General features: G+C 38.1%; 2 protein-coding genes across 3 annotated transcripts in view; both read right to left on the bottom strand.

Annotated features, from left to right (window-relative positions):
* The window catches only part of LOC111331913 (HMG box-containing protein 5), a 1071-nt gene extending 902 nt beyond the window's left edge, over positions 1-169 (bottom strand). The window contains exon 1 of the mRNA XM_022937132.2: positions 1-169. This exon is cut by the window's left edge and continues 902 nt beyond it. Within this exon, the coding sequence (XP_022792867.1) occupies positions 1-104 (104 nt within the window). The 5' untranslated portion in view covers positions 105-169.
* Positions 170-770: 601 nt separating this feature from the next.
* On the bottom strand, positions 771-12147 carry LOC111331885 (ATR-interacting protein). Of its 2 annotated transcripts, XM_022937094.2 has the most exons (11): positions 9458-12142; positions 8754-8831; positions 8077-8152; positions 7416-7492; positions 6648-6730; positions 6023-6165; positions 5731-5810; positions 3850-3939; positions 3281-3372; positions 2752-2921; positions 771-1406 (listed from the first exon to the last, which is right to left on the bottom strand). In XM_022937094.2, exons 1-11 carry the CDS (start codon positions 11423-11425, stop codon positions 1297-1299), a joined length of 2967 nt encoding a protein of 988 aa, XP_022792829.1. In that variant the 5' UTR covers positions 11426-12142; the 3' UTR covers positions 771-1296. The 2 variants fall into 2 exon arrangements, with proteins under 2 accessions (XP_022792829.1, XP_088618692.1); XM_088762566.1 differs by lacking the exon at positions 3850-3939 and having other exon boundaries at positions 9458-12147.
* Positions 12148-12211: the final 64 nt, after the last annotated feature.

Here is a 12211-nt window from a genome sequence, read left to right as displayed (position 1 = left end):
AATTCATATGTTAATATCATCTGTGGCACGTAAACTTGTCGGAATAAGAGAGATTCTTGCACTAAGGCGACAGGAGAGCGAAAAAACCTCACTTTTGCCAACATGATGTTGCGTACACGAGGAGTGGAATGCTCCACGAGTGTTCCTTAAACCGCCAAATTGCTAGCCTCCCTGCAAGGGACGCTGGGATACTACCCTGGGAGGACCTGTGGGAATGAGATGGGTCATGGAAATCCAGAGGGGTAGACAAAGCCCTCCACAGGGGTAGGGGATATTTTCTTGAGTAGAAATGTAAATTTCCTGGAGAATCGCACGATACAATCAACTGTTACCCAGTAGGATCTTGTTGATCAAAGTTCACTATGTAATGGCTTGCATCATAAAAAATATACTCATTTTTTTCCATGTGTTTCAAAAATACCACAAATTTGAATAACCTTTGTTTGGATCAAATATCATGATTACCAAAAAAGAAATAGATGATCATCCTGTGAATGAAAAATTGATTTAAGGGCAGGAGGGAAAGAGGGGGGGAGGAAAGGAGGGGGAGAGGGAAGGAGGGGGAGAGAGAAGGAGGGGGGAGGAAAGGTGGGGGGAGGAAAGGAGTGGGAGAGGGAAGGAGGTGGGGAGGGAGGAAGGGAGCTGTAATCAAAGCAACTTCATAGAAAGTAAAGCCTGAAACAAAAATTAAAAATATTTCCTCTCTGATCAGTCAGGGAGGGGTTGATTGCTACAATTAAGGGTGCTGCACAGTCACATGTTTCAAGCAATTCAACTTTTTAACTGAGCTTTTAATGGTGTTGCAGGTGTCTAGTGATTTCACCAACTCATCTAGACAGGTAAGGGTTTCAAAAAAGACTTTGTTATGATCAACAGTTGACATAACTTTTGCATAAAAAATATACTATTTACAAACAGAACATTTTGAATAATTATTTTGTTGTATAATTCTTCTTTCCTACACCTAACCTAAGGAAACCCAATTTCACTAAAAAGGAACCTGAACTTCTTAACCTTGGTCAGTTATCTGAACATATAGATCAGATATCAGATGAATCATAGTTTACCTTTACATAAAAAATTCAAAGCTTCATTACATTTGCAGAAGAAAACCTTGTGACACATTTCAGTGAGTAAGCACTTATGCTGCTCTATCCTCCATCCAGCTTTATCTCTTTCTGTCCAAGAGCTTTTCTCTCTGGCAATGTTGACAAAAAGGATCACTTTAAGAATTTACGAAGACCTGAACAGTGATTTAGAGTTTTCAGTTATTGAAATCCAAGAGTTTACTGAATTTCATTCAGCAACTTCCATTCCTTCAACAGTCTCATCTTCATCATCAGATTCCTGTGACCACTCAATCCCATAAATGTGTTCAAAATCAACCAACTCTTGGACAGCAAATACTAATCAAGGAAAATAAATATCAACATCAGAAAAGTCAAGACTGATACCACAGCGATACCGTCAAGACTGATACCACAGCGATACCGTCTGGTCGTCTGTGTTAAATTTAGTCTTCTGTAGAACAATTAACAACTGGTTCGTGCTTTAGCGTGCACTATCGAGTTATGGAACACATGGGAAGTTTGGAGAGCACAAAAGAAGCATAAGGGTTGCCCGAGGCAATAGCCGAGGGCAACTCTAGCTTCTTGAGAGCTCTTCAAACTTCCCACATGCTCCATAACTCGATAGTGCATAGCTAAAAGCATGAAATAATTGTTTTATAACATAGCCAGTGGAATTGTGCATCAAACCCCACACGAAAAACGAACAATATCAAAAGCGAATTGTGATGGCACTCAGATGCCGAGTCTCCTTTCCGTTGTTTTTCTATTTTTCTGCCTCATTTAAGAACTCTAGCCCAAGGGAAACGGTTGGAAAACTGTCTTCGTTTTGGGACTGGTGGGCCAAGTCTCTGTTTGTATCCATTATTGTCATGAAATATATTATTTTTGCCTGCGCTAACAATAGCCGCTTGTGCAAAAAAAAATATTTTTCCAGCAAAGCGATTTGCTCACATTATCAGCATGCACTATCGGGATTTTGAGCACGTTTATGTATACTGAATTTGATAGCGCGGCTTTGCTAGCTATATTATAAAGTCAATTAGAAAATAATGATTTTGACTTCTCCTACTCTGTTGCTCTTCCTGCTGAGCATTTTACCAGAATATGATATAAAGTAAGAGGGTGTGAACATGTAGTGAGAGTACAATCTGTTGCCTAAAATCACCAGACTTCAAAGGCCTATAGTTCCATTCTGGGGGAAAAAACTGGAATCCAACTCTGTAATACTGAACAAATTATAAGTAGGGGGGTTGGTTCATTTTACTTCAGAGATCAAGTTTTCTCGGAGGACTTAGCAACTGCCCAGCTTTAATCAGAACTGGCTGCATGACCAGACTCAGATCTATTGATTTAGATTGTTAGCTGGATTTAAATAATTGCTAAATTGCAACCACTACCCTAGTAGAATTTTCATGAAATTAATTAAAAGCTCTTGATAAAAGCTCTATTTAGGTTAAGAATAATTCTTGGCTAATTCTTAATTTGCTAAGAATCACAGCTGAGGCTTTGTTTACCTTAAAAATCATAGCCAAGTTCCCCCTGATTAGCTATATTGTGATCAGTATTACTAAACAGCAAGGTGAAAAGTATTGAAAAAACATTCCAACTAATTGACAATGTTTTGGTATAACATACAATTTACTAAATATCTCAGTCACTTTGCAGATTGGGTTTTCATTACCTTCTGCTTCTGAAATCACACCAACAATCTGCTTGTAAAGTCTGGTAACACAGCTCACAACATTAACATATTGATGTTCTACTTCAGCACGATGCTCCACAAACATTCGATCATTGAGACATAACATGGAGAGAAGAAACACACCCTGCCTCAATAACATCAGATTGTGGCTGAAAAAAAAATTGAAAAAAAGAAATATATAAAAATCAAACTGAATACTTTTGTAGACAGTTACAAGGAGACCATGGTGGGTCAAACTGTAGACTGACTGGTTACATCAGGTTCCTGTTTCTCAAAAGTTCTGTTAACTTCATGGGCCTGCTACCATAATTTAAAATCTAAATCTACAACATGCTAGCACAGGGTTAAAGTCACGTACCAGTTAGGGTTAGCACCATGCTATTTACGAGGAAAATTTTAACCTTCTAAAGTGCTCAAAATACATAACAATTATGTCAGTCTGTGAAGTTTTTTAGATTCAAAGTTATTCATTTCAATCATTCTCTTGTTTCAACTCCAACAAATTTACCTTTTCTGTGCATGGTCAGTTAGTGCTTCAGATGGAACTTGGCTGAGTGAGTTGAGTTCTCTGTCTAACATCAATACAAGGCACTTGATAAGCTAAAAATAAAAAAGGAACTCGATCAATACATCAGTCATAAAAAGCTGTAATAATGAGAATAAAGATGATGACTTCAGGTCTCACTGTTCAAAAGGAAGACTTAAATGAATGGATTGGGAGCATTGTTACGCAGTCCTGTAGATAACCCTCTTATAACAAATGGGAGGGTTCAGACATAGGTGGGATACCAGGGTTGAGCAACACCCATAATACCTCAGTAAGAAATGTTCTGAAAGTTATCATTTATAAGTATGGCAAAAAATGAATTGTTTCTGCACATGACAAGGTTTAGTTCTTCATTTGATCTCAAAAGCTGTTGATTCAAATTCATACCAATACTCTAACATTTTGGTGAAAATATAGGGTACCTGTGTATACTACACAACAGTAAAGGGATAGAAACAAATATTACTAAAAGAAGCCATTTCAGTAATTTACACATTGCAGGGGCAGTAGATTCTCTAAAGTTGCTTCACCTCAAGATTGCATTGACATTCACTCTCCAAAGGAAATAATAAGGCCAATGAGTCAGAATTTTTAAGGAGGTTATTGACAAATGTACAAATCTGACAAGGAAAACAAAGAAACAAATCAATTCAACGTCAGATAACTTCAAGAATTTCTTCACTGCCACTTAACTTTCAATGAAGCTTTCTTTCAAGGTGTTTTTGTGACAAATAAGATATTTTATTACACGACTCGGGCAGTCAGGGCCAATAACTAAAATCAACCAATCAAAATGGTCTATTGCCGGTCAATATTCTCTCAGTATTGGACCGGGCACTGTCCCGAATGGTCCCAAATGATACTGTACTTGTGTCCCTTTGAGCTTTAGTCCTATAATAAATCATCCTGTTATTAACCAAGCTTGCTCGGGACCATACTGGAAGAATATCGGCCCACGGTCTTTTTTGTACGGACCTCACTGCACTTGGTCTGTACTGTCAAGACTTCGGGCTGATATTCTCCCAGTACGGCCCTCGCGCTTGGTTAATAAGATATATGTTAACCCTTCAACTCTCCCCTCCAGCAGTTACACATTTTCTTGTAAATTAGTAATGAGAATTTGGTGTTATTTCAAGATAACAACTTTACCTGATGAGTTTGAGTATTCTCATTACTTGTTTGCTGGACAAGGTATGGATATTATAGGGAGAAGTTACACACTGATCACCTCTGGGAGTTAAAGGGTTAATACCAAATGCAGTCATAAAGCCGGGGAGGTGAATGTTTCTCTGAGGTTTTAGAAGAGGAACTTTTTCTGGAAAAAATTGTCAGTTCACTGATAAAACAAATGAATAAAGGCCGATAGTTTCTAAAGAAACTGTTTGGGGCTGCGTCGGTGGGGGTAACAAAATAATTTGGATATATCAACAAAGTTGAAATGGTAAATTGGCCACCATAACAATTACAAAAGCTCACGTTTCGAGCATTAGCCCTTTGTCGTTAGCCCTTCGTTAGCCCTTCGTTATTCGCTCCGACGAAGGGCTAATGCTCAAAACATCAGCTTTTGTAATCGTTACAGTGGCCAATTTACCATTTCAACTTTGTTGATATATCCAAATTATACACTGATAAAACAGTTTGTTTTGCCACACTTGTTTCAATTTGGAAGACTTCTCTACCTGAAAATACGCCCTATAGTTGTATTTAAGGTTCAAATTCCTTTGAGGGTATGAGAAATGGAGAATTTTAGAAATTAGGCTCTACTATAATTGTTTCTAACAACAACAAACATATGAAACATATCTATGAACTGCGGTTATGAAACGTATATGTGCACGATCCTTCGCAGTAAAGCACTATTTGAGCAATAGTGAAAATCAGACCTGAAAAAAAAATTTCAGGCCTGTACGGGATTCGAACCACTGACCTTTGCGATACTAATGCAGCGCTCTACCAATTGAGCTAACAAGCCAACTGGGAGCAGGCCATCAAATTAATTCGACATAAACCCGTAGATGATAAATCAAACAACAACAAACATATGACACATATGTGTGCACTGCGGTTATGAAACGTATATGTGCACGATCCTTCGCAGTAAAGCACTATTTGAGCAATAGTGAAAATCAGACCTATCAAACATATGTATGAACCGCAGTTCATACATATGTTTCATATGTTTGTTGTTGTTTGATTTATCATCTACGGGTTTATGTCGAATTAATTTGATGGCCTGCTCCCAGTTGGCTTGTTAGCTCAATTGGTAGAGCGCTGCACTAGTATCGCAGAGGTCAGTGGTTCGAATCCCGTACAGGCCTGAAATTTTTTTCAGGTCTGATTTTCATTATTGCTCAAATAGTGCTTTACTGCGAAGGATCGTGCACATATATATAACTGTTTCTGTTTTGTACCTTTAAATGAACTTCTTGACAGCATGGGTCAGCTGGCTTAAAAAGCCATCCCTGGTAAATCTTGAGTAAAATACAATCATCTGTGTGATAAGCAAAGAGTAGTTTGCTAAACAACTGCACAAGACCATGTCAGGATATGTCCATACACAAACTGAAGCAGAAATGCCAGAGGCAGTTGTGAGCCAACATCACCATGAAAACAAGATCACAATGTTTGACTGTCAACAAAGTCTCTTCTGAAAACTTATCTGAAAACAGATGAGAGAGTCTGACATAAGGTTTGATGTTTCACCTGATTGGGAACAGAGTCTCTTTCGAAAACAGCTGTGTCTCATTAAAAGTGTTAGGAGTGATGTAACCAAAGACAATGTACCAAGAGTCCAGTCTTGGGAAAGACACTGTGAAAGAAGGTTCTCAGTCAACAATGGCAACATTCTGAAACAAAAAGTAACTTTGTATTAATACTGTTTTTTTCTTGTATAAAAACATGTTATCTTACACTGGTGCCCCAATCACAATCTTCAGATAATCAAAATTAATTTGTTTCACTGGAAAAGGTGGAGTATGATTTTAAGAATTATCGAGACTGAGTGTTTTGTTATTTGACAAAGCTGATGGCTGGGCATGGCTGGGCATGGCTGGGCAAGGCTGGGCAAGGCTGGGCAAGGATGGGCAAGGCTGGGCAAGGATGGGCAAGGCTGGGCAAGGATAGGCAAGGCTGGGCAAGGCTGGGCAAGGCTGTACAACATCCAAGTTTGGGTGATGATAGGATACAACTGGGGTCCATACAAAACCACAACCTGGAAAAATTTGTCCAGCCAATTTGCACTGCTTATTATTTAATAAAATGGTCTCACAATGCTATCCATTACCTGACCTTACTAACTAGTGATTGTATTGTTCCAAAATTTACAAACCTTGGGAGGAATTTCAATTCACAATCTCTTGCCAACAAATTGAGGACTTGCAGAGTATAATAAGCAACATTCACAGAATTGTTCTAAGGAATTTTATGGAAAAATTGGAAATACATTACTCAAAAAAACTAATCAAATCTGAAACCACATCAAATTAAGTGATTGTTTTTTTCACTTGGTTACTGGTGATCCTGCAAAAACCCTTAGATCATTCCCTCAGATGCTGTACTACTCAGTAACCTACAGGATACTTAAAGAAGATGCACATCTAAATAAACCAGGTTATAGTTCAATAAATAAACTTTTAGGTCAGTCTTTCTTTTATTTGTCCCCTCATTCAAACCTTAAACTGGAATACTGAACCCATACATCATAAACAGGTCTACATATCTATGCAAACACAGAAGTAGTGAAATAAACAAGAACACACAAGGAACTCACAAGGAAGGAACAAAAAAGCTCATGACTTAAATTAAAATCCTTTTTGAACCCTCATGGGAGTCTGGACAGAGACAATAAGTTTAAGTTAAACAGTCAAAATGTTAGTCTCTGGCAACAATTTATGAGACAAGAACATGAGAAGAACTTAATGCCAAAGTGAAGCCATTGAAGAATGATGTAGACAAGACAAAAAATGATAGGTTTATACAGTCATGACAATTTAGAAGAATCAGACAAAAGCACAGCATGATAGGTAAGTTGTTAATAAATTTGAAGCAGCACAAACCAATGAAAAAACTTTAGTTGGTATTCAGTATTTCTACTCACTGGTTGAGGCATCAATAACATAAACATGTAACCCAGTAATTCTGTTTGATAAATGTTCTCCTTGTCGTCAATCTTCTCTAAAAACCAAGGGGGAAAAAAATAAAAAACAACTGTCCTGTAGTCACTACATGAATTTCAAGTAAACAGACTTTGGCCTAAAAATTTTCAAAGTAACTTTAAAATATGTGTCACTCTCAAGAAGGCATTGAAGCGATTTTGACAAAAACAGACCCCCTTCTTAATAATATTATAACAAGCTTTCTTTGCAACGATCACTATTTGAACAAGCATGTCTAGCAATGGTTCAAAATAAATTGAAATCAGTAAATATATCTTATTAACCAAGCGCGAGGGCCATACTGGGAGAATATCGGTCCGATGTCTTGACAGTACCAACCGAGCACAGCGAGATCTGTACAAACAAGACCGAGGGCTGATATTCTTCCAGTACGGTCCCGAGCAAGCTTGGTTAATAAGAGATTTATTATACAACTGAAGTTCAAAGGAACACAAGTGCAGTATCATTCGGGACCATTCGGGACAGTGCCCGGTCCAATACTGAGAGAATATTGACCAGCAATAGAGCATTTTGATTGGTTGATTTTAGTTATTGGCCCTCTGACTGCCCGAGTCCTGTAATAATAACAGATATTACCAGTACCTGCCACACCTGTTTCCACAGAGGCCTCTACCCTCATTTTACCCAAACTGGAGATGTGCGAGTTGTCCACAGGACTCTTCAACAAAGATAACAATGAAAACCAAAATTCACTTATTAATAATGGTAAAATAAAGATTTCATTATCTCTATATTCATTTACCAGTACTTGGCAACAGAGACTAGATTATGTAATAAGAGTAAATATCAAGGATCTTTCTTCAGTTCAACAGTCATTTTTAAGCCTAGGTGTAAATAAAATCACAATTGGCATAATTATATAGAAATATAGCAAAGGCAATAAATATATCTTATTAACCAAGCTCGAGGGCCATACTGGGAGAATATCAGCCTGAGGTCTTGATAGTACGGACTGAGCGCAGCGAGGTCTGTACAAAAAAGACAGAGGGCCAATATTCTTCCAGTACGGTCCCGAGCAAGCTTGGTTAATAAGAGATTTATTATACGACTGAAGTTCAAAGGGACACAAGTGCGGGACCATTCGGGACAGTGCCCGGTCCAATACTGAGAGAATATTGACCGGCAATAGAGCATTTTGACTGGTTGATTTTAGTTATTGGCCCTCTGACTGCCCAAGTCGTGTAATAAAATATTGTATAGTACAGTGAAAATGAATGATGACGAGTCTAACTAGAGACAGTTCATTGTTAGTAGATTACATTTCTGGTGGCAATTTTTATGCTTGAGAAAAGTGGGTATTGAATGAAGACTTTGTCTTTTTCTTTACTTGAAAATATCTGCAAAAAAAGTAAACAGCACTGAAAATTACGAATAAAAATAATAATTAAGCAGCCTCAAAAGGTGTGGCCAACAAGAAAATTTAATGCAAACTTTACTCCATAGAGATATAAAAGGTTTGTATGTGGACAGTTATCATAGTGTTTTTTTCCCTAGTCTATGTCCACAGGTGAAAAGGATATAACACACACAGCCACTCTATATAATCAGCCCATTAGTCACAGCTTATTTAGCAGTCGTTACAACCACTTCGTCCACATCATCTTCTCTAGCTATGACTTGGTTTCTCTTAAGTCTTCTACACTTGAAAACACTTCTTAAAAAATACATCTTTAGACACATTCAACTGTGGACAACACATGACAACACACTGCTAATAGCAGAAAATTCCAAAACCCACAACATCACAAACACAAAAACAAAGACATCAGTAACTAAGCTTTGGGTACTAAGCCTAGTGTTTTACATGGACACTTTGTTTGAAATGTTAAAAAAAAGAGTGATAGTGTGAGACGCTCGAAACATTTTCTCGTCTGGTTGTTTAAGACTTTAGGAAGAGGATTTATGGTATTTTTGGAATCAAAATAGATACAATTAAAAAGAAAAGGAAACACATGACATTTACCTTAGCTATATCATCAATTGTGTTCAATACGCTCTCACTAGAAATCTCATCACTATCACCACACACCCTGGCTGACATTAAAATACATTCACAAACTTCATGGCTATGCATCACAAGAACATTCAGAAGTCTCAGTGAAATTTGTGCATTTCTTTGCAATCCAGCAAGTTTTTTTGCATGTTCACTTTCAAGCAGTGAACTTTCTCTGGACTCAGCTGAGTCATTTGTTGGAGAACTTCTTGGTAAACTAGTGCTGACAATGTTTTCATCACTGCGTTCTGTCTTTTGATGAACATAATCTGCAATATGGTTCTCCAGTAAAGGTAGAAATTTAACTGCTGCTGGCAAATGACGATCTTTGAAAACCAAATTCGAGGTTTTTTCTTCACCCTCATTATTTCCCATTTGGGGGTAATTAAGAAGCCCAGATAAAGTTTGCATCACAGAACTGCCGTCAGACATAACTAAAGAATCTTTCTGAGTGACACCACTGATAGATTTGGGCAGTATTGAAGCAGCCTGAGTTTCAAACAGTCTCAGAGTATGTGTGACATCTCTCTCATTCAGAAAAGTTTTCAGTATTGAAGATGTTGAGTAAACATTTGTACAATTTGTCGGAAGTGATAGGATGCTACCACTGCCATCTTGTTCCTGAAGAATGAACTGTTGTTCTTTTTCTTGTGGTAATAACAAATTCTGAACAAGTTCAACTTCTGGAAAACTTTCAACAAGTAGCTGTACATTGGCTATTTCACTGGCACAGTTATCCCTTCTCTGGGCTCTCACTGTGTCCACAGTCGAACTGCTACTGGAAAAACCACTGAGCCCTGTGTTTTCTGAAGTGTCTCCCTCAGATAATCTTGGTGAGTTCTGTTTGCTCTGAGTTTTGACTTCCTTTTCCATCCCTTCCATCCTAGGTGATTTTACTTTGCTTTCAGGAGATGTTTTCTGGAAGAATGAATTTCCAGTTGGAAAAGCTTCACTGAGGTTGACCAGCTTCCTTTTTGGACTATGACTACTTCCAACTGACAAAGATGCTGTTCTTTTTTTGTTCTGGTTCTGTTCCATCATCTGTGAAATTTCTCGTTCTTTGAATCGGATTTGAGTAGTTAAGTTTTCAACTTGTTTTAACAATTCTCTTTCTCTATCACTCTGTTCTTTAGCTTGTCTTTCATCAACAGCCTTTTTCTCTGCTTGCCTTCTCTTTTCTTCAGCTTGATAATCTGATAGAGAATCACGCAACATCTTAATTTCTCCATCTTTACAGAACTTATCCTCTTCCAGCCTTTTGACAGCAGTGCTTGCTGCAGCTAACTCAGTTTTGAGTCTTTCATATTCTTTTTTCAGGTTGTTCCCACCTATATCACTACTGCGTGCAGAAACCGTCCCATTAGGTTGATCCACAAGTAAATTCAAAGACGGATCCCTTTCTACAAGTGGATGTATAGAAGAATTTGCATGTGATACCCTCGAATCAACAAAAGAAACATGATCCTGAATACACTTGACTTCATGATTCTCATCGGAACTTTTATCAGGACCAACACGCGAGGAGCTAGTGACGGTACCACGGCAAATACTTTGCTGTGGGTATAAACTGGATGAAGCTAGTCGATCACACTCCCGCAACTGTTCAGCTGTCAGAAGATCGTTGTCGTCGAGGTCATCGTCCAAAGTGTAAAACTCGTCATCATCAAAAACATCGAGTGGAAGGTCACGGCAGGCTTCCTCTGCCGCAATCTCATCTTCTCTTTTTCCGGGTGAGCCATGAGAACTTTTGAACTTTTTGTGCGGTGATTCCTGATGTAGCGAAGTTCGTACCACTGATTGAGCATGAACAACACCAGCTGAATTACTTGATTGAGGTCCAAGTGCATTTCCTTCTCTTGAGTGTGATGCGATTGCACTGTAAATGAAATTTCGTCTCCTCTGATTCCCCAGAAGATTGTTATTAGTAGAGTTTGCCATAGTACAAGAAACCAAAATGTTTTGTACATTACGGTCGAAATCGAAGTTTACCGCGAATATTCTGTACCTCGCGGAGATTTGTGGGATGTCATGTTTGGGTCGAGACCGCTGAGCTACTTTAGCAAATGCAAGAAATCAGCTGCAGGCGGAGCTCTGGGGGAAATAATATTCCCTCGGGTCACGGGGTAATAGTTCTTGATAGTGTTCGTCTTTCATCAGAGTCGCTAAAATATTAAAAACTAAATTGATTTTCTTTGGGAAATCAATCCTGTAGATGACTCTCCGTTCGTCAAACGTACTGATTTTTTAAACCAAAAATTCTTTCCCCTAGAACCGCCACCTTCGAGAGATTTATTAATTTGTAGATAATTTATCTTTGTAACAAATAACATTTTAAAAAAGTTTTACTTTTTAAAATATACGTGGCCAACGTTGCTTTTAAACCCCACCCCTCCGTATCTTTCATGGTATCTCGTCTCCCACGATATCTCATCTCCCACCTACAGACTTACCTTTCTTTCTGACATCTCTCAGCCTCCTACAATTTTAATTTATTTCATATCCCCTCCCTCTTTTATGAATCATTCTCTCACACCTTGTATTATATATGTACTTTTTTTTATCAGTCATCTTCTAATCCTCCATAAGTACATTTGTATTTCATCTTCCTTCCCTCTTCATATGAATCAAGAGATGATATCTTGTATGAACCCATCTCCCACCCCTTCTATACGGTTGAATCTCATTTTCTACCTCACTAGATCTAATTTTACCTCCTTCGTCTCC

This window comes from Stylophora pistillata, chromosome 6, assembly GCF_964205215.1.
Source record: "Stylophora pistillata chromosome 6, jaStyPist1.2, whole genome shotgun sequence".
Lineage (NCBI taxonomy): Eukaryota > Metazoa > Cnidaria > Anthozoa > Scleractinia > Pocilloporidae > Stylophora > Stylophora pistillata.
Note: the sequence above shows the minus strand (reverse complement) of the source record. Positions and strands in the feature narration are given on the sequence as shown.